At 36.8% G+C, this 25,337-nt stretch overlaps 3 protein-coding genes, 1 long non-coding RNA gene, 3 other non-coding genes and 2 pseudogenes across 7 annotated transcripts; 1 reads left to right on the forward strand and 8 right to left on the reverse strand.

The window, feature by feature from the left end:
• Positions 1 to 1,681: 1,681 nt before the first annotated feature.
• Positions 1,682 to 1,813, reverse strand: LOC125581197. Its single transcript, XR_007318904.1, has one exon. It is a non-coding gene; the product is annotated as a small nucleolar RNA snoR80 (small nucleolar RNA).
• A 40-nt stretch (positions 1,814 to 1,853) lies between these two features.
• LOC125581184 lies at positions 1,854 to 1,964 on the reverse strand (annotated as a pseudogene).
• A 63-nt stretch (positions 1,965 to 2,027) lies between these two features.
• LOC125581182 lies at positions 2,028 to 2,114 on the reverse strand. The gene has a single exon (XR_007318890.1). It is a non-coding gene; the product is annotated as a small nucleolar RNA R11/Z151 (small nucleolar RNA).
• A 57-nt stretch (positions 2,115 to 2,171) lies between these two features.
• Positions 2,172 to 2,274, reverse strand: LOC125581178. The gene has a single exon (XR_007318886.1). It is a non-coding gene; the product is annotated as a small nucleolar RNA Z157/R69/R10 (small nucleolar RNA).
• Positions 2,275 to 9,595: 7,321 nt separating this feature from the next.
• On the reverse strand, positions 9,596 to 11,012 carry LOC125580221. The gene is made up of 3 exons (XR_007317971.1): positions 10,685 to 11,012; positions 10,288 to 10,332; positions 9,596 to 9,980 (listed from the first exon to the last, which is right to left on the reverse strand). It is a non-coding gene; the product is annotated as an uncharacterized LOC125580221 (long non-coding RNA).
• Positions 11,013 to 13,137: 2,125 nt separating this feature from the next.
• On the forward strand, positions 13,138 to 15,735 carry LOC106373810 (annotated as a pseudogene).
• Positions 15,736 to 20,596: 4,861 nt separating this feature from the next.
• Positions 20,597 to 21,025, reverse strand: LOC125579989. Its single transcript, XM_048743918.1, has one exon. It carries the CDS (start codon positions 21,023 to 21,025, stop codon positions 20,597 to 20,599), a length of 429 nt encoding a protein of 142 aa, XP_048599875.1.
• Positions 21,026 to 21,115: 90 nt separating this feature from the next.
• On the reverse strand, positions 21,116 to 21,583 carry LOC125579990. The gene has a single exon (XM_048743919.1). The coding sequence runs from the start codon at positions 21,581 to 21,583 to the stop codon at positions 21,116 to 21,118; it is 468 nt and encodes a 155-aa protein (XP_048599876.1).
• Positions 21,584 to 22,727: 1,144 nt separating this feature from the next.
• Positions 22,728 to 24,772, reverse strand: LOC106376904 (peroxidase 30). The gene is made up of 4 exons (XM_013817031.3): positions 24,444 to 24,772; positions 24,021 to 24,209; positions 23,778 to 23,940; positions 22,728 to 23,340 (listed from the first exon to the last, which is right to left on the reverse strand). The coding sequence occupies exons 1-4, from the start codon at positions 24,663 to 24,665 to the stop codon at positions 22,925 to 22,927; spliced, it is 990 nt and encodes a 329-aa protein (XP_013672485.2). The 5' UTR covers positions 24,666 to 24,772; the 3' UTR covers positions 22,728 to 22,924.
• Positions 24,773 to 25,337: the final 565 nt, after the last annotated feature.

Consider the following 25,337-nt stretch of genomic DNA (forward strand, 5'->3'; position numbering starts at 1 on the left):
GATCTCACCATCTGTTGAGTGCTCCGCATGCCATCTCATTGGTTGCACTGTGCATTCAGACAGATACAACCTCTGCAACCTTTCCGTCAAAGGCAAATACCACATCCTTTTATATGGCACTGGAACTCTTCCACTCGTATCTTTATAACGAGGCTTTCCACAAAATTTGCATGTAACCTGCTGTTCATCCGCCCTCCAATAAATCATGCAGTTGTCGCTGCATACATCTATTACCTGATACGATAAACCAAGACCAGCTACGAGTTTCTGAACCTCGTAGTATGAACCATGAGCTACATTATCCTCGGGTAGAATACCTTTTACAAAATCAGCAATCGCATCCACACAGTCTTCAGCCAAATTATAATCTGTTTTAATGCCCATCAATCTTGTAGCAGATGATAAAGCTGAATGACCATCTCTGCAACCTTCGTACAATGGTTGCTTTCCAGCATCCAACATATCATAAAATCTCCTAGCTTGTGCATTGGGTAAATCTTCCCCTCTAAAATGATCATTTACCATCTCCTCAGTACCTACACCATAATCTACATCCGTTCTAATTGGTTCTTCTAATCTAACCGCTGGCTGAGGTTCGCTAGTAATACCATGTTCATAATCAGTATCCTCATGATGATACCAAATTTTGTAATTTCGTGTAAACCCACTCAAATATAGATGAGTCCAAACACCCCACTATTTAATAACCTTTCTATTTTTACAATTAGAGCAAGGACATCTTAACATACTTGTTTTTGCTTCCGGTTGTCGGTGAACTAACCCCATGAATTCGGTTATACCTCGTTGGTATTCTTCCGTAAGCAATCTCGTGTTCGGATCCAAATGAGGTCGATCGATCCAAGAACGAAAATAATTTGAAGAAGACATGTTTTTTATGAATCAAATTCGTGTGTAAAGAGAGTAAGAGGGAGGATGAAGATATGGAGTGAATGAAGAGGAAGAGGGGTACTTGTATTTATAGTTGAAATCCTGCCGACAGACCGAGGAAATTCCGACGGAATTCCGACGGAATTCCGACGGAATTCCGACGGAAACGGCTAGTTCGTCGGAATTTCCTCGGAATTTTAAAAATCCCCCCAACGGCTCTCTAACGGCTATAATATATCCTCGGAATTCCTCGGTTTTTTCTGAGAAATACATTTTTTCTCGGTATTCCATAAGAATATTCCGACGGATTAATATTTCCTCGGAATTCCGTCGGTATCTTCCGAGAAAATTCCGAGGAAACCAAATTTTGTGTTTCCTCGGAATATCCTCGGAAATTCTTCTGGATATTCGGAGGATTTCATTTTCCATCGGAATTTCCGTCAGAATACCGCTGTTTTCTTGTAGTGATTACATAGTTATTAGATGCAATTTCCTCGGCTTCTCATAATTTATTTCATCACTGCTCCTTTCAACGATATCGACTCACCAAGTAGACAAAGTATATGTATATATTTATTGCATACCAAATTTCAAATATAAAGTGTTTTACTGACATTCCCATCTCTGAAAAGACGGCTGTGTGGTAAGACAAGTTTGATTTGCGATAGCTGCCTCGTCAAATTTCGTGATGCTAATTAAAGATAACAATACTGAGTATCTAGTTACACTCACATGTTTATTCGTACACAGGTTGAACATTCCTTATACAAGGAAATTAAAAAGTATATGAATCAAATGTATGAGGCATTTCCAGGATCAAATAACATAGAAAAGAAGTAAGATGATCAGGATATACCACAACTTAATTAATCTTGCGTCAATGCCATTATACCTAAAGGAACAGATTTTATCCCTCAGAATTGGTAAAAGACGCCTTTACTATCATCATATATTAAAAAGGTAATAATGCTCAGTGGAAGGAGAAGTCGTTTAATTAAGAGAGCTCACGGCAAAACATTTTCTATTTTGTCCACTGCCCTTCATGCACCTCCGTGCTGTTTTATCATCATCGCATCAAAACAATTAAACACAAAACAAACAACTAAAGTTCTATCTTTCAAATTAGTTATAGAAAAAAATAGCCTCAGTGTGTGTAACAATTCAGATCATTGATCTTAAAACCTAACTGAAATCCGCTAAGATAATTATTCTATCCTCATCGGCTAAATATAAATAAAGAAGAAGAAAAAATAACGTTTATGATTGAGGTGGTGAGCGTAAAGAGAGATACTCAGACAGCCAAGGGTTATATCTTCAACTTCTGGGTGAAGAGCCCAGATCTGAAACTCTAGTCCACGAAATTATTCGTTTCATCACCATATCCTCTTTCACGCCCTAAACGAAAACGAATCAATAACATAAAGACCCTAGTGAACATTGTGAAACCAGGCATTAAAGAGAAAGATAGAGAGAAGCAGCTCTTGTGTTTTGAATTATTAGAAGAAGGCGAACTATATATATACGGACTTAGATGGATTTGACCTTCTAAAATTAGGGTTTTCTTTATTGCCTTGCGGCTACAACATTCTCCTTGGTTTTTATTTAGGGTTCTGTTGTTAAAGATAGCCCAATAACTGAAATCTAGCCTTTTCTTTTTAAGCCCAATCACAGCACATACAGTTACACGAGAAAAAAAATTATGTATTTGGAGGGATCTTTAAACCGATTTCACCACGACCAACATTTAAGAATGTAGTCTACAAGAAAATAGCTCAGTGACCTTATATCAAAATTGATCATAAGAACATTGCATAAGAAATGAAAAGATATTTTAGACTGAAAAGGAAAGGAGGAAACATTATGGACTTTTCAATGTTCAAGAAACCGGTCGGGAAATGACCTAGCGCCAAGCGCCTAAAACAATTAAGCGGGCGCCTAGATTATTAGTTAGGCGTTTGTGTTGTAAACTTAAGAGATTGTAATCTGTAAGTTCTTGTTATATTAATCAATCATAAGATGCCCTTATATATGAGAGTTACAAAGTGATAAAAGGAAAGATATAAATATGGAAAGTGTACAAATACAAGGAAAAGGAAACTAGGGTTTCCCCTTTACTAAGCCGCCTCTGCCTCCTCTTGTTGTGCGGCCGCCTCTCTCTCTCTCTCTCTAGGTGTTGGGCCGGTTTATGGACCGGACCGGTTATGGACATCCATCATATGGTTTATAACACTTCTCCTTGGATGTCATAACCATTCAGAGTTTGTAATACGCTTTGGATGTTGCCTCATTAAAACCTTATCAGGAAAACCCAATGAGACAAAACCATGATGAAGAAAAAAGAGTACAACACGTATTACTACCCCTGATGCGAACATCACTGAAGGTCTTTCAGTCGACGCATCCCAACCTGATGGTTGAGCTTCATGGACGCCAATGACTAATGGTCTCAATACCAAGGTAAAGTAGTGCTACCGCGTTGCAAAGACATAACTTGCCTGGGATATATCATTGTGGATCCGAGAGATAACTTGTATCAATCAAAACATATTAACCCTTCTTTAGGTTTTGGTTAGTATAATGTAATCCCAAATTTTTAGTTGGACATGACCTAAACCTAGACAATAGGTTTACATCAATACTCATGTCCGGATGTGTATGACATGACAAATACATCAAGGCAAGGCACCAACAGTACTTAAGGTAAGGGACGTGTATGTCTTTATTTTCAGTGCCTCGTGGTCGAACATGAGCTAAACATATATAAGAGATTCACGGCAAGAACACATGTCCGGCCTAGTATGGCTTGCCTATTACATCAAGGCGACAATGGCACTTGGGTAAGGGAATTTACCGGACCAAAGACATATTTCTTGTCCTTCTTGGGACCAAAGGATCCGTGTCCAAGTCAGGGGTACTCATAACCATGTCCTTTTTGGGACTTACAATGGGTTTGTGTCCGGACCAAGGGACCTTATGGGACAACTCAATGGGAGAGCATTGGTCCATGTTAAAACCGTTTGAATACCTTTCTATAAGTTTTTTGATGCACAAGGATTCCATCTTTTAGATGTTCAATTTGTAATCCTAAACAAAACTTTGTTTGTCCCAAATTTTTATTTCAATCTATTTCTTTAGATAATCGTTTGAAAGTCTCTCCAGAGGTTCCTAGGATATTTTAGATCATTAACATATACTTGTATACTTTAGTTCTCGAGAACCTGTTGCATTTGACAACTCAATACCTTCTTGGACTTTTATATATATCTCATTATCCAGTGGACCATACAAGTAGGCGGTTCTACATCCTTTAACCGCAAGTCTATTTTTCTTCTTTTATGGCCAGACTTGTTAGGAATCTAAATGTTTGTTGCATCCACCACATGAGAGTATGTCTCCTCATAATTGATTCCTGGTCTTTGTGGAATCATTGTGCATACGGCCGTGCCTTATATCTTGCTATCTCGCTATGTATCATTTCTTTCACAACTTTTTTGTCCAACTGGTTTCACATCTAGAGGTGTCCGAACTATGGGACCAAAACCTCTCTTTTCTTAATGAACTTAACTCCACGTCCCCTTTCCATTTGATATAATCTGATTTGTTGAGTGCACTCATGTATGGACGTGGGTTCATGATCCTCATTCATTTCATAATCTCAAGTGCTACACTGCATGCAAATATATCATCAATGTCGACATTCTTTCTCTTGTTCCATTTGTGTCCTGGACATGACATAACTTATTGAGGTTTCATTATGACCTTCAGTACCTTGAAGCTTGGCGTCCCAAGCCTCATTGTTAGGCACCTTAGGTACAACCATGTTTATGGTTTCCTCATCCACGGCCGTGGCTTTTAAGTTTTTCCATCTTAGGATCGACCATGTCTAGGATTCCCTCGTCCACGGATTCATTAGCACCTTTCTTTAATATCCAAGGGATCTTATCTTTGGAACTTTATTGGTCTACCACGTTTCAAACGTGCCTTAGACTCAGTAGCAACTTGATTGTGTCCTTCTTGAACATCAATTTGAATTTGGTGTATTTACAGCTAGTATATATGACTTAGTCATTCTATTCGGGTCAGTAACGGAATCTGGCAATTGTTTAAGCTAGCTTTTGTATAATCTTTTGGACTTCTAAATCTCATTCTTGAATCCGAGGATCTTGCCAATATAAGGATGTATGATTCCATGTAATTTTGTTTACTCTTTTACCAGCTTATTACCTTTTTTCCCCTAATCCGTGTACCTGGCCTCAAATTGATCACCCATATTTGGCTCAAGGTACTTAATAATCGTGGGAGAATCATGTCCAACATATATCCCCATCCTCCTTTGAGGTCCCATCTTATTTCTCTGTGGTGGAGTAATTTGTATATAAACGGCGCATCCAAATGTCTTACGATGGGATATATCTGGTTCTTGACCTGTTATCTAATTGATGGGGAATATCTATGCTTACTAAATGGCCTGATGCGTATTAACTTAGATGCATGTACATTTCGTGTGGCCCAAGCTGTGACTGGGAGTTTTGACCTCATAAGTAATGGTCTAGCAATCAGCCGTATGCGTTTAATAAAAGATTTCGGTCAAGCCGTACTTGGTATGGACATGTATCACGGAATTGTCCACACTTACCCCCATGGACATACCATAATCATTTAAACGCTTGAGACATGTATTCACCAGTTTATTATTTACTTAGTCTTTTTGACTGGTGATGGCTTATCAATGAGTTTCCCTTGTGTACATGCTACACAAGTGAGATTCTTTGGGATAACTCTTTCTTTCTTTCAATGTGTGTCCATTTGTATATCAATTTCGCATCATGTTTGAACCAGGATGGCCAATCCGGTTATGCCATAAAGTGAATATTTTTCGCAGGCATTTAGCCTCTATCATCCGATCCTGATCTTGGCATAGTAAAGACCAGTAGAGAATGCATGTATAGTTTCGACCATTTTTCTATGGTATTGAGCGAATTTTATATATCTAAAAGGAACTTTTTATTTCCTTTGCCCATTGTTTCAATATGGAAACCACTCTTATATCTTTTAAACTCAATGGGCAAGTGAATATAAATCATTAAATTTCTTTAGTCTGGTCGTAGCTTATCATGAGAATGGCTATACCCGCAATATTTCTTATAAACTTATATATTTGAAAAAAAAATCACTCATTCCTTTTATTATGTTTGGAGAAAAAAAAAGTAATTAAATAAATTCAAAGTGATAAAACAAAGCAAGTATAAAAGCAAAACAAACACAGAAGTCGAAATCAACATTATTCTTTTAGGCAATCAAGAGTTTCATATTCCGTAGGATCATCTCTTTCATGATCAAAATCATCTTTACCATCTTTATATACCAAGTGGGCTTCAAGATTCTTCCCTTTCAGACTCTCTTGATAGAGGTCACAAAGATGTTTGGGAGTCCTACATATCTTAACTCAATGGTTCCCCATTCCACATCTATGGCATACTGATTTGGTCGAGCTTGGTGGTTTAAAGGATATACCACGGTCTCTGCCTCGATCATGGTATCTAATTAGGTTGATATCCACGGCCTTTGCCATAGTGGTTCCCACAGCCAAATGTATAATAGTAGCCATGGCCACGTCCTTTCTACCCTCCACGGCCATGTTCGTGTGGTCTATCATCCTGGACGTGGTTAGATTCTTTGGATTCTTTCTTTTCCTTTGCGTCCTTATTGGCTTCAGGTAATGGGGTTGTTCCAAGAGGTCTCAATTCATTGTTTCTCATCAGTATTGGAGGCTTAGCTCGCAATAGACTCATCCACGGACTTGTAGTCCTGGATTCTGAGATTCCTCCATAGCTTTTGGTAATAACACATTTCTTTGGTGATCATATCTCGATTTGAATTCTGTCCAAAGGTCTAGAGGATTCTCAATTGTCAGATACTGATCTTTGAGACTCTCAATAAGATGATGGCGAATAATTAATATTGCCCTGTATCAATCTTTCTCATTTGCATTATTGCCTTCTATTATACATTCACCAAGTCTTTTTGACTTTAGGATAATCTTTGTATCCAATGTCCACTGTAAATAATTATCTCCAGAGAGATTTAGGGCAGCAAAATCCAGGTTGATTTTCGACATCTCAAATCATAGATTATATAATTTAGCAATTCTAATGATCAAACAAAGCAATAAGCCTTAACGGCCAACAAGGAAGCCTCACGGCCAACAATGAAGCCTCACGGCCAAGACAGAGAACAAGCCGCACGACTATGGATGCAATCAGTTCGGTTTAATGCATTAAATTCATTTGTGAAATTGCAATCCTAGCATAGATGATTTCTATCAGTTCATGATGCAATCAAAACCTCTCGGCCAAGTCAAAGAACAATCACACAGCTATTTGATTCAATTCATTACCATTCTAGCATAAGGTTCTAAGTGTAATTGCAATCAATCAATGTGATCAGATTAGGTATGAATGCAACAAGGCCGCACGGCCACGAGGTATGATTAAGTCTAGAAAAATTAACCTTAGCATGCAGTTTCAGATTCGATATCAAAACAATCAAGACTACGTTATAAGGAAACACTTATCAAACAGGCGGTTTCAATTGGGGTTTCAGTTTAAACAAGCAAAACAATTTCATTTCATTCAGATTCAAGTTTAAACAATCTTAGCAACAGTTCTAGGTGATCAAGACAATCAATTCTCAAAACAATCAAACAATCGAAACGATTTTCAAATTAGGGTTTAGTGTTTCGATTTTGATCTTAGATCAAAAGAGATTGATTTGAGATTCAAAACCATCAAAGATTTTGATTTTAATTGATCAATAGATCAATCTCGATTTAGGGTTTGGCGTATCGAACTTTAGAGCTTCGATTTACTCATTAGGGTTTGATCTATTACACTATGGCTTTATTCATAAAGATTAGGTTTTATGGTTTCATTCTTTATCAAACAATCCAAATTCGATTCATAGGTTCTTAGATTTTGAATTACCTTTTAACCTAGATGTTTGTTGAAACCGGACCACCAAGAAGGATGAACCCCGAGCTGAACACGAACGGGTCGTGGGCTGACTCCTATTGGATCGAGCTGCTTCCTATCGGGTCGCGAACGGATTGAGGCTGATGTCGCGAACGAGCTGGAGCAATCAGGAACGGGATCGCGTCTATCGGGTCGCGAACGTCTGTCGCGAACGAGCTGGAGCAAGTCGGGAACGCGAGCTGGATGAGCTGAGATCGGGTTGATCAGGTCGCGAACAGGTTAGGGATCGGGATGGTTTGTATCGCGATCGGGGTTTAGATTTCTCGCCGGGAAGATTAGGGTTCAAGCCGGCTAGGGTTTCAGTGTTTGTTGATTTTGAGTATTATCTTATGGATTTAGAGTTTCGTGCTGATAACGTGCTGTAAACTTAAGAGATTGGAATCTGTAAGTTCTTGTTATATTAATCAATCATAAGGTGCCCTTATATATGGGAGTTACAAAGAGATAAAAGAAAAGACATAAATATGGACCGGACCGGTTATGGACAACTCTTGTTGTGCGGCCGCCTCTCTCTCTCTCTAGGTGTTGGGCCGGTTTATGGACCGGACCGGTTATGGACAACTATCATATGGTTTATAACAGTTTATAAATTATAACAATATATTAAATAAGGCTATTCTCTCAAATATATATATTTTTTTAAGTTTTTGTCACAAAAATAGACCTTAAAAATTAAAAAGACCAAAATAGCATTTTTTTTAATTTTGAAAACTTTAAATTTATTTTATTGTTTTTAATTTGAAATCATATCCACAAAACCCCAATTCTCAACTCTAAACCCTAAACTCTAAACCCTAAACCCTAAACCTTAAACCCTAAACCTTACCCTTAACTTTAAATCCTAATGTCTATATTAATAAACTTTAAAGGTATAAGTGTATATTTATTTCTTTTGATAAAACATTTAAGTTTATTTTGGTCATTTTTATTTTTAAGGTTTATATTTGTGACAAAAAATTTTAGGTCTATCTCAGAGAATTTTTCTATTAAATATGTATAATGTTTTATATTAAATATTATTATTTTAAAAAGATAAAATGCATATTACTTTATTTCTATAAGATCTATATTATAATATATTAATTATTATAATTTATGAATAATAAATAATAAATTATATATTATTACAATATTATATTTTTCTAGTTGGTTTAGAAAGTAATCGGCAGTGTCTTATAATGCCTAGCATGTAAGCACCGCCTACACAGTTTTTTAGAACATTGGTAATTATCAGCATGTCTGTTTTTTGTTCGACTAAAATTCATTTAATAAACCAAGATTACAAAATCTTAAACAGGTGTAGAAATATACTTTTACTTAAGCTGATACTCTTCGCCCATTAATTGAGAATGATACAATAACATTTTCTTCTACAGCTATACTTCGCCGTATGGCTTGCCAGGCTTCAGTGTACCATCTCTGGAAACAAAGGAATAACTTGATTCACAACCAAACATCTTTTCCTGCTTCTACAATATTTCAGGGGATTGACAGGGAGATTACAAACGGGATAACAGCGAGGAGACACAGAAAGAATTTCTCCTCCGTAATGTCTAGTTGGTTGAGATGAGCTCATTGTTGTTTACTTCAGCCATCAAATTTGTTTTCACCATGTTTTTATTTGTTTTTGGGGGTGAAGCAGTCTTAGAGCATCATTAACCCAAAAATCCACTTTGGATCTCTTAATCATTTTTAAGTATTAAATGTTACTTAAGAAATCTAGTTAAGAGACACTAACATATTTGTGTTCCAATGGGAATCTCTTATTTAGGGGTTCTTAAAAAAAAAATTAACAAGAACACATGTGAAGAAAGAACATGAGAAAAAGAAGGAAGAACAAACATATGAAAATATCAACGTAGACAATCCAAGTTATTATCAAACATTCGTTGATATTCATAGACAGAGAGTGATGAAAGGGGGAAGTAAAAAAACTGACTTGAAGGGTGGATTTGCAGTGAGAGCACTTGAAGCAAGACTTGTGAAAAGGGACACCATCAGCTGAGAGAAGCTCCATAGGGTACACTGTCTTCTCGCACGCCCTGCCTTTCTACTGCGTTCCTGTAAACGACATCGTCCACATATCAAAACCAGAACACAAAGACAAACCCCATCAGTCCATCAAGCATTCTTAACTTATCGACATTGACAATGCTTAGCTGTTTGCATCAAATCAAGACACTCAAAAAAAATTCAGAAAAAAGATTGATTCTTTATACTATAAACATTGTAAGACGCAGCCGGAGCAAGCACGTTTCTGTTCAGATCACCACAAGCACCGAGCGTGCTCCCCGTGTTTTTGATGATGGAGCTCATTAGAGAAAGAAAGACAAAACACAAAAACCAAACACCTATCTGTTGTATCTACCGTGAATATCCCATGATCAGGACCTCCCTTGATATGCTTCTTGATCTGCCAATCCAGAGGGAAAACATCAGAAAATGATACACAAGCTATACAAAACAGAGTCTCAGTGAGTAGCCAAAGAAGCAAGCTAGAGGATCCAAAACGAAAACTTTAACAACTCAAAACAAAATGTAGCAAAATCCACATAATTAGACCCACTGTGTGAGTTTTTTCAACCAACCAATCGATGCTTCAAGTTAAAGGTAAGAATCAAGTGAAGACTGATTCAGTACTAGTTCATACTCCAGAAACGCAATCAAAGGGAAAAAAAGAGCTTATACACTCATTCTTTCAACGCAAAAACTGAGCAAACAATATATACATACATAACACACAATGATTCAAAAGACTGACTCACCAGATTCTTTCCTTCAACAATGACACGATTTGATCTGATGACACGCTTAATGGTTTCAGATAGAGAGAGAGAGAGACTGATTCAAGGAAACGGCTTCTTCTTCCGCTGTTAACGCCACTGGTCCACTGGGTTTCGATTCCATTATCCTTCCCTCCTCCTCTCTATTGATTCAAGGAAAGCATCAGAGAGAACATTAATTCAATCAGAGAGAGCATTGATTCCATTATCCTTCCCTCCTCCTCTCTATTGACTCATGAGTATTATCAATCAAAAGTGAGGAAGAGATGAGACGATTCATCTGAACGAGAGATTCGACGGGAACAAGAGAGAGCGACGTGGCTTAATATAATTGCCTTTTTTTAAGAGAAAAAAGACAAAAATAGCAATAAATCAAGTTTTTGTTCTCAAACTAGCACTCAAGGTCAAAAGTCACAAAAATAGCACTTAATGTTTTATCAAAAGTCACAAACTTATGGTTTAGAGTAAAAGGGTGGGATTTAGGATTTAGGGTTTAGGGTTTAGGGTTTAGGGTTTAGGGTTTAGGGTTTAGAGTTTAGGGTTTAGGGTTTAGAGTTGAGAAATGAGGTTTTGGGATAAGATTTCAAATTTTGAAAAATAAAAAAATTAAAATATTTAAAAGATAAAATGATATTTTGGTCATTTTAGTTTTTGAGTGCTAGTTTTCTGATATAAATTTAGAAATGTGTTATTTTGGAGATTTGCCTTTTTTTTTTAATTGTAATAACACTAAGAGATGGGTTAAGAGACCGGTTAATGATCTCTTAGGGCAACATTATTGCTGTCCTTGGGCCGCGTCCTTAGATATTTTGGGCTGAAAAGAAAATAAAAAATAAGCAATAAAATGAAGGACGACCTTAACTAAGAACTTTTTTTTTTGGTCCTTACGTGCCAGCTGGCAGCTTGTGAGCACGGATTGAAGTCGTGCTTCTTCCTCTCCCGATTCACTTCGCTCTCGACGGTGAAGCATTTGGAGATAGGTGTTCCGACGATTTCATCCCGCAAACGAAATCCTCTCGGTTAGTTCGCAACACAAGACCGATCTGTTGTCTCCAGACTCGACATCCTTGGATTCTCCTCCGTTTTCGATAAAAAAAGGTATGTTGTTTTCCGTTGAATTTTTGTTGAATCTTTGATCTACCTCGTCGATGAATACATCTAAACGATAACAGTATACCGAATTTGTTTGATTTTTGTTCTGATCAATTAGTTTCGATTTCTAATTTTGTTTATTCTCATGAAATATTGAAACAATTGAGCTCAATTCATTGTTTCTTTGAATTTGTGAGCTTTCGATTTGAAATTTGAAGCTTAAAATCGAGAGGTTTCAGGTCGTGTGATTCGAATTTGCCGAGTATAAACTAACCTAGAGTTGCTTAAGGAGATTGATTTCAAATTCGGAGAAAGCTATATCTTAATCATTTCTTCGGGGTTTGAGCGGAAGTACTGTTGAAACTGATAGATGAAGCAATTGTAGAATCAATTAGGTTTCTGCTTGCTGTATTAACAGATAGATGTAGGATTGAGCTTTTGTGATTTATAGTGCTATTGGGTTTTGAATCTTTGGTAAAACTAAACATGGTTTCAGTTTTGAAAAGGTTGTATAGAAGAGGCTTAGCTAATGGCGCCTTCAAGATCAACAAAATCTAAGTACAAGAGAACTCCGCGTCCTAAAGATGTTTCTCCTCAGAAAGAGGAAGAAAGTATGAGCAAAACCAAACGACGGGTAAGCTCTTTTCTTTAATATTCAACTGGGCAAGCTGACTTTAGGTTATATGATTCGTGTACTCTCAACAAAGATTTGATTGTGAACAAAATTGTAAAGTTATGTTGCAGAAGGATACCAATCTTTAGATGTCTGCTAGACTTTTGAGTTGCTGTTTTTGTTCCATTTTTATCTCAAGAAGGTGACATTGTGTTACACTTGTCTCTAGTCTGCTAGCAATTTTTGTTGTTATTTTGCGGGAAAAATTGTACAAGGATCAAGGATAATCTTTATTTTACACGCAGAAGAGGAAGTTGTCGGATATGTTAAAGTCCCACCAATAATCATCACATTACATAAATTTTCTTAACAATGTCCTTACCATAACAATAATAATAAAAAATTCTAAGGACTAAAATTAAAGTTCCTGCAATAATGTTGCCCTTAAGGTCGTGCGTTTGTAAAACCTTTAATCATCTAATGATATTTATAATTTAGCTAAAAAAACTGGTATACTTTCTTCGCATATGTTCTAAGAATCTTAAAATTGTATAGCTGAGATCATTGTCTGTTAGAAAAATACTTGATTTGATGACCCCTTCTTTTGATAAGGCTGGTCTAATAATACGTTGAGGGATGTGAGAAACTTGTGACCACATGTTTATATGTCGCCCATGCTCATACAAAAAGTCTTCACCAAGATAACATGCCAGGATATTTAGTTTGTTTTTATTATTGAGAATAAAAAAAACACAGGCTAGAAAACGGACACATCGGTTAACCAGAACCTGTTAATAATTCACAAAGAACTAAAAACTCGATGCGATTGGTAAAGCTTACTATTAATCAAATCTCGTAAATCTATAGAACATAACACAGACAAAAAGAAACACAAACAGAGAAAAGCAAAAGAAGATGGAAAAAAATGAACTTCGAGCTTGTCTTCATACCGTATCCACCTCAGATCAACAGTGGAGATGGCGAAGCTACTAGTCGACCAAGAAAACCGCCTCACTATCTCCGTTCTCATCCTTCCTTTCCTCTCCGGAAGCGCAGCCGCTGCTTCCCCCTACGTGGAAGCTCTCTCTGCCGCATCCAATGACCGCCTCCGCTACGAAGTTATCTCCGCCGGAGACCAAACAACGGTCGGACCTGAGCCTAGGACGCTTGACATGCATATCGAGAACCACATCCCAACTGTGAGACGCGCCGTTGCAAAGCTCTTCGACTACTACTCCACACTACCAAACTCACCAAAGATCGCTGGCTTCGTCCTCGACATGTTCTGTACTTCGTTGATCGACGTGGCGAACGAGTTTCACGTCCCGAGTTATCTTTTCTACACGTCAAACGCCGGGGTACTCGCACTAGGATTTCACGTTCAGCACCTATACGATAATAATAACTACCATGTTAGAGAAAGTGATTTCGAAGACTCGGAAGCCGAGTTAGTCATCCCCGGTTTGACTCGTCCTTATCCGGTGAAATGTCTTCCACACGGCCTTGCATCGGAACTGTGGCTCCCCATCTATGTGAACCACTCAAGAAGATTCAAAGAGATGAAGGGCATTCTCGTAAATACTGTTGCTGAGCTGGAACCTTACGTGTTGGAATATCTCTGGAGCGGTGGTGATACTAATATTATCATTCCTCAAGCTTACTCGTTGGACCACTTTTGTATCTTGAGCACCAAGTGGACGAGACACAAGTGGAGATTTTACAGTGGCTGGACGAGCAACCGGCTAGATCAGTAGTATTTCTATGTTTTGGGAGCATGGGAGGCTTCAGTGAGGACCAAGTACAAGAACTCGCAGTCGCACTTGAACGAAGTGGGCACACTTTCTTATGGTCTCTCCGTCGCTCTTCACCGAATATACTAAACATACATCCTGAAGAGTTTAAGAATCTTGAAGAAGTTCTCCCGAAAGGGTTCTTGGAACGGACGCAAGAGAGAGGGAAGGTGATCGGATGGCCCCGCAGGTGGCTATTCTCGCGAAGCAAGCGATAGGAGGTTTTGTCAGTCACTGTGGGTGGAACTCTTTGCTCGAGAGTCTTTGGTTCGGTGTTCCGACAGCTGCGTGGCCGTTATACGCAGAGCAGAAGTTCAACGCGTTTGAGATGGTGGAGGAGCTTGGACTGGCCGTGCAGATTAAAAGGTACTGGAGAGGCGATCATTTGGGTGGAGTGGCGGCGGTGGACTTGGTGAAGGCGGAGGATATTGAGAGAGCAGTGAGGTGTCTGATGGAGCAGGATAGTGAGGTGAGGAAGAGAGTGAAGGAGATGAGCAAGAAATGTCATGCAGCTTTAGGGTCCGACTGGTTTAAACGTAGCGGTTGCGGTTGCGGATGCGGATGTTTGCGGATGTGGGTGGTTGCGGTTTCAAGCGTTATTAAGCGTTTTGTATGACTGGTACAACGTTTAAAAATTATTGCGTTTACGGGATAGCTGTGACTGGTTAATTATAAGATATTGCAGCGGTTTAATAATAAATTACCTATATCAACATATTATAACATTAAAAAAATATAAAAAACATACTATTGTAATAAAATATAATAATTATCAGTATAATATGATTAATAAAAATATTAGGTTTATTTATAAAAAATTCAAATTAGTTGAAAATTATAATTTTAATAAAATTTGTTTTGAAGATTTATATTAAAAAATTTTAAAAAATATTTTATTTCGTTTTATATATGTGTATATCTTTATATATGTGTGTATAGAAATGTTTAAAAATTCTAATAAATAGTTCGTTTAAAGTTTTTATAAAGCAAATTGTGATATTGTTTGTGAATTTTAATTAATATATAAAATATGTATATATTTTTATTTATAATATTTCCATTTTTAAATTTTAATTTGAAAATAATTTTATATTTATTTTTCCACCTGCAACCGTCCGCAAACGCAAACGCTAGCTGGAACTAACTTTTGATTTTAAGAGGTTCGGAGCGGTTTGGAGCGATTTGTAGTGGTTTGTATGATTGTTTCAAAACATTGTCAACCGCTACCAACCGCAAAAACTGCGTTTGCGGGTCGTATCGGGAAAACCAGTCAGGCCCTTAATGGATGGTGGATCGTCGCGTATTGCTATGCAAAAGTTCATCCAAGGCGTTGTGAAGAATATCGCACTACCATGCTCTCAAATTATATAGGCCCAAAAAAATTAATAAAGTTTTGTTACCATATTCCTCAATAATAGTACGTACTACTTTGAAGTATACATCGATTGTCTCAGAGATTAGGGTAATGACTCATCTTCGCACTAACTGAAGAGAGTATTTGATTAAGGAAGAATCAAGCCACTCATTGGCCAATAGTTTTGAATTTAAAACCCATAATAATTTCAAATTTAACATGGTATAAAAACCGGCTGATGTTTAGTTACTTTGTGGATATTATTCACATAGTTGCCCACGTTTCAGATGTTCATGCGTGAATGTAAGAACAATCTTTTGTACACCCGTGTGTTGTAAGAAGATTGTACTCAAAACTGGTTTCCAACAATTGATTGGTGAACAATCTTATCACGCAATACGAACTATCTTCCTCGTGATGTATGATATAATATATGAAGGGAAAGAAATGAAACAAGACATGGAGTCTCACCGACTATATCTCTATCCATTGCAAAGATGATAGACAAACATGTTCGCAGTGTACAAGTGTCCGTTCGAGCGGATGAGAGATCATAAATCCGATGCAAATTTATAATTGTAGTTCGCCATATGGTACTAAGCTCTGTTTCTTTCAAGATGTAAACAGTAAACCTACTATGTTTCTAAAATTCTAGAACTCTAAAACACTCCCATTTATCGTAAAAGGGGTATTTTTAGGTTTGAATAAATTTTACATTAAATTGAAGAAACAATGCAAAGTTTAATGGCAGATTATAACGTTGTGTTTAATTTTTAAGTTGCAAGGAGACACCAAAGTAATTTCTAACTCATATATAAGAGTTATACCAATACCTTCCATTGCAATTATTGTGTAATTTATTATGATTTGTTATGAAATAACTTATAATTTATAGTATCGAGAAATTTAAATAAGAGTAGAATTCAATATCCGTAGGAAGCAAATAACACTAATATAAGTGAGAGAGTTTATTATAAGGAAGAAGAAGAAGATGTAATGGTGTACAAAAGAGTGAGATGAGTGATGGTATTTATAGTGAACAACAATACATAAAATAATAAAGATGGTGCTTAATTTGGTAAATGAGTGGGTGATCATAGTGCTTGATGAGTAGATGATCATAGTGCTTGAGTTGGTAAAGGAGTGGAGGATCATTTCAAAGTTTATCTTATAACACTCCCCCTTGATCATCCATCTTGTATTAAATTAAGTTTCGTAACACTCCCCCTTGGGGACCGGTGTCACTCTCCGCTCTCGCTTAACGTCTTTGTTGCCTCGTTAAAAACCTTTCTAGGAAAAACCAATGGGAAAAACCATAGTTAGGTAAAAAGAGTACAACTACGTAAGCTCCCCCTCGATTGAGCAGTCATAGATCCTTCTGATGACGCATTCCAATGTTATGGACATGTTTTCTGAATACCGAAGTAGGAAGTGCTTTTGTGAAGAGGTCGGCTGCATTGTCGCATGACCGGACATATCTTACTTCAATCTCTTTCTTCTTCTCGAGCTCTTGAGTGTATGAGAAGAACTTTGGATGTATATGTTTTGTTCTATCACTTTTGATATATCCTTCCTTCGTTTGAGCAACACATGCTGCATTGTCTTCATATAGAATAGTTGGCCTCGTACTTTTGTCAATCCCACTACTTGAACAAATGTGTTGGCTTATTGATCTTAGTCATACGCATTCTTTACTTGCTTCATGGAGTGCGATGATCTCAGCATGATTTGAAGAGGTAGCCACAAGCGTTTGTTTCTGAGAACGCCAAGATATAGCAGTGCCTCCGATCGTAAAAACATATCCTGTTTGCGATCGGGCTTTGTGTGGATCTGAAAGATATACTGCATCTGCAAAGCCAACCATTTGACCATTTGAATCTCTAGGGTAAAATAAGCCTAAATCAATAGTCCCTTGTAGGTAACGAAAGACATGTTTAATTCCATTCCAATGTCTTCGTGTTGGAGATGAGCTAAATCTTGCTAGAAGATTAACAGCGAATGATATATCAGGCCGTGTACAATTTGCAAGGTACATCAACGCTCCAATTGCACTTAGATATGGTACTTCCGAACCAAGTATCTCTTCTTTTTCCTCAGGTGGTCGAAATGGATCACTTTCAATGTTAAGTGATCTGACGACCATCGGAGTACTAAGGGGATTAGATTTATCCATATTAAAGCGTTTCAACACTCTTTTGGTGTATGTAGATTGATGTACAAATATACCATTTTGAAAATGTTCTATTTGAAGGCCAAGACAATATTGTGTCTGTCCGAGATCTTTCATCTCAAATTCTCCTTTTAGATATTCTGATGCTTTTTGTATTTCCTTCTGAGTTCCAATAATATTTAGATCATCAACATATACCGTGATTATCACAAATCCGGATGTTGTTTTCTTGATGAAAACACATGGGCATATAGGATCATTCACATATCCTTCTTTTGTTAAATGTTCACTGAGACGATTGTACCACATACGTCCAGATTGTTTTAACCCATATAATGATCTTTGCAATTTTATTGCACATAACTCTTTAGGTTTGGAACTTAATGCTTCTGGCATTTTAAATCCATCAGGGATTTTCATGTAGATATCAGTATCTAATGATCCGTATAGATAAGCTGTAACAACATCCATGAGACGCATCTCAAGATTTTTATCAGCGACTAGACTCATCAGGAATCTAAATGTGATCGCATCCATTACAGGAGAATATGTTTCCTCATAATCAATACCAGGTCTTTGAGAAAATCCTTGGGCTACAAGGCGAGCTTTATACCTTGTAATCTCATTTTTCTCATTTCGTTTTCAAACGAAAATCCATCTGTACCCAACTGGTCTCACATCTTCAGGTGTGAGTACAATAGATCCAAACACTTTTCGTTTGTTAAGCGAATCAAGTTCGATTTGTTTTGCTTCTTTCCATTTATTCCAATCATGTCTCTTTTGACATTCATATATGGATTTCGGTTCTGGATCATTGGTATCTTCATTTACCTCATTTGACATAAGATATGAGAAAACATCACCAATGTCATCATTTTCATTCCTTTTCCATATCTTTTTATTATGGATGTAATTAATAGAAATCTCATGATTATCTTTCGATTCATGATGCTCTGATTCATCAGAGTCCTTATCATTTATTTCTTCCAAAATATTTTCTGCTATTTTGGGTGCATCATATATTTCAGCTTTCTTCTGTTTCCTAGGATTCTTATCCTTAGAACCAACAGGTCTACCACGCTTCAGGCGTGTTTTTGGCTCTCGTGTGTCATCCTCCTTTTCTTGTTCATTTGGCATTTTGATACGAGCAGGAGCATTTGCAGCTGGTATATGAGATTTAGTTACCGTCTTGGTATCTGCAAATGTATCAGGTAACTGATTAGCTATACTCTGTAAATGCATAATTCGTCGAACTTCTAGTTCTGACTCTTTAGTAGGAGGATCAAGATATAACAATGATGGTACACTCCATTTTATATCACTTCTAACATTTTTGTTTTCTCCCCCTAGAACTGGGAATACATTTTCGTCAAAATGACAATCAGCAAAACGTGATGTAAAGACGTCACCAGTCTGTGGTTCTAGGTATCTTATAATTGATGGAGAGTCACAACCAACATATATTCCCAACCTTCTTTGTGGTCCCATCTTTGTTCGTTGTGGTGGTGCTACAGGCACATATACCGCACAACCAAAGATTCTAAAGTGGGAAATGTTTGGTTCTCGACCAAACGCTAACTATAGTGGGGAATACTTATGGTATGCACTCGGTCTGATCCGAATGAGTGCTTCTGCATGCAAAATGGCATGTCCCCATACAGAGGTTGGAAGTTTTGATCTCATGATCAATGGTTTTGCAATCGATTGCAGACGCTTAATTAAAGATTCAGCCAAACCATTTTGGGTATGAACATGAGCAACCGAATGTTCAACTTCAATTCCCATTACCATACAATAGTCATTGAATGCTTGGGATGTGAATTCTCCAGCGTTGTCTAGTCTAACTCTTTTAATAGTATAATCGGGAAACTGTGCTCGCAGTTTGATTATCTGAGTTAGAAATCTCGTAAATGCCACATTTCGAGATGATAATAGACAAACGTGTGACCATCTACTGGATGCGTCAATTAATACCATAAAATAGTGGAATGGTCCACATGGTGGATGTATAGGTCCACATATATCACCTTGAATTCTTTCAAGGAACCTTGGTGATTCTTTATCGATTTTGGTTGGCGATGGCCTTACGATCAATTTTCCTAGAGAACATGCAACACATGTCATTTTATTCCCTTGAGAAATCTCCTGGATTTTCAGTGAATGACCATGTGAGCTCTCTATGATTCTACGCATCATTGTAGTGCCTGGATGGCCAAGACGATCATGCCATAGTGTAAAACCATCAGAATTTTCCTTAATCACCAAATGTGATTCAAGGGCACTTATATATGTATGATGCAGACCAGAAGAGAGTTTTGGTAATTTTTCCAATACCTTTTGTTTTCCCGATTTCTCAAGAGTAATATACATATACTTCTTTCCATCCTCAGTTGCAGACTGAGTATCAAATCCTTGAAGATATATGTCTTTAAAACTCAACAAATTCCTTTTAAAATTTGGAGAAAATAGTGCATTATTTATCGAGAATTTTGTCCCATTAGGTAATGTGAAATGGGCTTTACCAATCCATTCAATCAAGTCTGCAGGACCCGATATTGTGTTAACAGTGATATTTGTCGGTTTTATTTCGGAAAAATATTTTCTGTGTTTCAGAATAGTGTGCGTTGTTCCACTATCTGGTATACAAATATCTTTAGTATTGATCTTAGTTGATGTTCCATTTGTAATGTCCATTTCTGAGACAAACATAAGAAAATATTATTCATAAAATATTATACATCATTAGGAAACATTAAACACACAATAATTATACATAAAAAGGTAAAAAAACACACAATAATTATACATTAATCTTCCACAAATAATAATTATTTATGGTATAATTGTGGAATTTCAAGAGTCACATGATGGGCACTTAAGCTTCCGTGATAGTGGTCTCTTCGAAATCATTCACAAAATCAAACGCATCGAGGTGCGTTATACCCTGAGAGTGTTCCACAAAGTTTACTTCTTTTTCTTTCCCTTTGACGGACTCCTTGTACAGAGCGCAAAGGTGTGCAGGGGTACGACATAAACGAGACCAGTGTCCCTTAGTACCGCATCTGAAACAAACTTCTTCTCGCTTCTGGGAGGTATTTCCTTGGTGTTCTTTTCCCTTAGGGGTTTGTTCAGAGCGGACCCACTGAAATGACTTCCTATCTTTTGGATTGTAATTTTGTCGTCGTCCACGGTAGTTTTGACGACTGCGACCGCGAGCCCGAAAGGTATTATTTTCCCTTAGTGGTTTCTTCGCATCTAATGCGTTTGCTTCAGGAAACGGTTTAGAACCAGTTGGACGGGTCATGTGATTCTTGATCAGAAGATCGTTGTTCTTTTCTGCTATGAGAAGAGCTACAACCAATTCCGAAAATTTGGTATATCCCCGCAACCTGTACTATTGTTGCAGGGTGATGTGGCTCTTGTGGAATGTGGTGTATGTCTTCTCAAGCATTTGAGATTCGGTGATCGTTTCACCACAGTATCTCAATTTAGCCACAATTCCTAACACAGCAGAATTGTAATTCATCACTTTGTCGAAATCTTGGAATCTGAGACTCTGCCATTCATCTCGAGCAAGTGGAAGTGTTATGTCTTTCTGATGATCAAAACGATCTTTCAGAGACTTCCATAGCTCTTTAGGGTCTCTCATGTTGGCATAGTCATAAATAATACTTTCATCAAGGTGTCTTCTAAGGAAGATCACCGATTTAGCCTTTTCTTGAGGCGTTGAAGTATTATTCTCTTTAACGGTCTGGGATAGACCAAGAGATTCAAGATGAAGTTCAACATTTGTAACCCATGAAATGTAGTTGGTAGCAGTGATGTCTAAAGCTGGAAATTGGAGCTTCTCTACTTTTTCCATTTGTATTTCTAAGACACAAAATAAAAATTATTAGAATATTATTAATATTAAAAAGAACCGTTTACATTAATCATGCAAGCAATAACAAGTAAATATAATGCAAACAAACATAAGGCGATGTTAATGCCAAAATATTTATCAGTGGTTCCTCCAACAAAAATAAAATACATAGCCGAAAAAATATAAATCGCACATAAAATTAAAGCTAAGCGACTCATCTTCATTGCGATTGAAAAACCGAAATATGGCGATTTCAAAATTTTGAGAGGAGATGAAATGTTTTGGATGAGTGAATGAAGTGATGAATGAGTTGTATTTATAGATGAAAATCACTGTTCACGACCGTTTGAAAAAGGGTAAAAATTTGAAAAAATTTCTTTGTGACCGTTGGGGTTAAATCGAGTGCACCGAAAATCAGTCTGAAAATATTGTATTAAACGATCAATCAAATCTATTAATTTTCATAAAATTTTGATAAAAATAAAAATTATGGTGAATAAATATTTTTTGTTATGATAATAAATTATGCGACAGCTCAGCCGGTCAATGCAGAATAATAAATAAATTATACGGCGGCTCGGCCGACCAATTAGCAATAAACAAAATATAAGGTGGCTCAGCCGACCAGTTAACAACAAACAGAAAATAAAGGCGGCTCGGCCGTCCAGTTAACAATAAATAGAATATAAGGCGGCTCGACCGACCAATAAATTAATTAAAATATTAATAAATAATATATGCGGTATTCCGGCCATTATAACATAATATAAATAATAGTACAGGCGGTATACCGACCATTATAGCAGGGTATATATGATACAATAAATTTTACCGAATTGCAGAACGATCGTGCTGATAACGTGTTATGAAATAATTTATAATTTATAGTATCGAGAAATTTAAATAAGAGTAGAATTCAATACCCGTAGGAAGCAAATAACACTAATATAAGTGAGAGAGTTTATTATAAGGAAGAAGAAGAAGATGTAATGGTGTACAAAAGAGTGAGATGAGTGATGATATTTATAGTGAACAACAATACATAAAATAATAAAGATGGTGCTTAATTTGGTAAATTAGTGGGTGATCATAGTGGTTGATGAATAGATGATCATAGTGCTTGAGTTGGTAAAAGAGTGGAGGATCATTTTAAAGTTTATTTATAACATGATTCATATTTTAATAGAACCACAAACATAGATTTTTGGGTGCATAAACCCAAATGAAACAACGTCAAAATCAAATTAACAACACTTTTACCCCCAAGACTCAAAACGCAACAACAATGCACAATTAAAAAAAAACAGAATATAACATAACACCATTTCCCGATCAGGTTAGCTAACTTCGGGCAACAGAACAACGTGTCCTGATCACACCGGCTGAGCCCGTCTTCACTTTAACTCTCCCCATCTTCTCCATTGACTTAGCGAAAGCCTTGTAGAACTTCTTTTCAGAACCGTTGACCAAATCGTTGATCATCTTTAACGTGGCTGAGTTCTTTGTCAAAGCAGAATCAGACTGAAAGAGACCTCTCCTTTTCAAGACAAGCCTGTAGTAACTGAGATCGAAGCTTCTACTGCTACCGGGATCCATCTCAAGGATGGTGGTGTTGTCGGTGAGGCTCTTACATTTGTTGGCCTTTATGTTCGCTGCGTACTCGCTGTCCAGAGATGGATCTTGTTTGACTGTCGTCGAGAAGTTGTAGAGACGTTCACTCATGGAAGAACAATGCGAAACGCCGATCGTGTGAGCCCCTGAAAAAAAGAACAGTAAACAAAATACAAACCAGTTATACGGATGTCCATATTGGATACCAAACGATAATATCCAACGTTAAAAAAAAATTCTAGGCATAAGTAATTATAAAAATATAGCACTTAACCGGCTGTTTAGCCTAAACGCTAATACTGTTAATCATAAGTAACTCAACACTTAGCACTTAACACTTTTAATCAGAAATCTAAATAGTTACTAAGAACGTTTAGATAAATAGCATAAGTATAAAAATATATTAAATATATTTTAATATTTGGGTAGATACCGTTATTTATTATTATTGTATGCTATTTTTAAGCCATAGCGTTTAGGCTAAACAACCGGTTAAAACATTTTTATAACACTGATAACGGTCAGTGTCGGGGCTACATGGAAGCCCAAATCAATTTGGTTATCTCCGGTTATTGAAACTTACCGGAGAGTAGAACAAGGTCTTTGAGATTAAGGCCTTGGTTGGCGAAACGTTGTTGTAACGTTGTGAAGTTACTCGTCGGTCCGGGAATGTTGTTCGTAGCCTCAGCCAATTTTGAGATCCTACCGTCTCTTCTTCCGGTTGGAACACTCCACCAAGGACCTCCCTGTAGAATTTATTCAATGTAAAACTTCATTTTTGTTTAATTTGCAACGTTAGCTGAAACTTTTCAAGTTGTTTACTTACGGTAGCAACAACCGAGTCTCGAGCGGTCAAAGCGATGATATCAGCGCATGAAACAGTCTTAGGACACTCTGCTTCTAGAAGAGTTTTAATCCTCTCTACGAAACCGAATCCTCTGAGTGTTAGATTTGGTGGTGCATCTCTCTCTGCGTTTCCAGATGTTGAATTTATCAACACTGATCCATCGCATCCCTTCACATTTTCAAGAATCAATGTCAGTGTTAATGAAAATTTAATAATCTCAAATTTTCTACCCTAGCTCAAATTTACTATCAACTAACCATTTTATTTAATATATAATACATTTTCTAGGTTATTTCACCATTATTAGTAAGCTATTTGAACTAGATGTGTGTGGATATGTTAATCTATATGTACATAAAGTACGAACATATCTAAAATAAATGAAGACATTAGAAAAAATACCCTGACGAAGCAATCATGGAAGTGCATTCTGATGAGAGGAGCTGCAAGAGAAGGACCATTATGGATATGCTTTTGAATATGGTCTGAAATTATTTTCTCAGCGTTTGGACAGCTTTTCGCGTAGAAATTCATCTGAAGCTGAGCATCGGATGATTCAAACATTCCCATAAGTATCGTTGCTGCAACCGCAATAATGACATTGAAGCGATTCGTCGTCTTCATTAGATGCTTTCCTCGATCTTGTTTCTCAATATTCTCTTCGGCTGGGATATTAGTCTAAAAAATGCTTTCTTTGGTTTTGTGTCACTAAAGAGAGACCAGATATAGAGCAATAATGGAGGGGGTCTATTTATAATAGGAGTGATTAATATGGTAAAAGTAAACACATAACTTAAATAAACCGGAACTAACAAAAAAAAACTTAATATGGTGGTCATATTATATTTCCTTGTAGAAATATATAATATGACGTAAATACACACAAATAAACGAATAAAATTTGTGTTTTAAAACGTAAAACACACAAATAAACGAATAAAATATGTTTAAAATTTTATTAATACTAACTATTTATTAAAAAGGTAGATACGTATTGTTTAGACCAACTAAATGAAGTAAAGAACCGTAGATACGTATTGTTTATTTGTATTTGAGAAAAGCAAAAGGATAAAATTAGCTAGGAGAGAGAGAGAGAGTACATCATGTCAAAGACTAGAAATAGTAGGTCTAAATAATTAATATCACATGTGAATAGTGCATTTTTATTTAAAAGAAGGCTATTACATAAAAAATACTTATCAAACTATTTCTTTATAAAAAAGACGCAAACAAGGTATCATATGTTATAAATCAATTAGTGGATGTCCATAACCGGTCCGGTCCATAACCGATTCA

The sequence above is a fragment of the Brassica napus genome, chromosome C1, assembly GCF_020379485.1.
Source record: "Brassica napus cultivar Da-Ae chromosome C1, Da-Ae, whole genome shotgun sequence".
In the NCBI taxonomy this organism is placed as follows: Eukaryota; Viridiplantae; Streptophyta; class Magnoliopsida; order Brassicales; family Brassicaceae; genus Brassica; species Brassica napus.

What these genes read in the sequence shown, in the direction of transcription:
- LOC125579989 (XM_048743918.1), bottom strand. Translation starts at nt 21,025, where the DNA reads ATGACCCGTCCAACTGGTTCTAAACCGTTTCCTGAAGCAAACGCATTA.
- LOC125579990 (XM_048743919.1), bottom strand. Translation starts at nt 21,583, where the DNA reads ATGGAAAAAGTAGAGAAGCTCCAATTTCCAGCTTTAGACATCACTGCT.
- LOC106376904 (XM_013817031.3), bottom strand. Translation starts at nt 24,665, where the DNA reads ATGAAGACGACGAATCGCTTCAATGTCATTATTGCGGTTGCAGCAACG. An exon ending in GAGACTCGGTTGTTGCTACC is followed by an intron (nt 23,941 to 24,020) that starts GTAAGTAAACAA and finishes TAAATTCTACAG; the next exon opens with GGAGGTCCTTGGTGGAGTGT. An exon ending in AGACCTTGTTCTACTCTCCG is followed by an intron (nt 23,341 to 23,777) that starts GTAAGTTTCAAT and finishes TCTTTTTTTCAG; the next exon opens with GGGCTCACACGATCGGCGTT.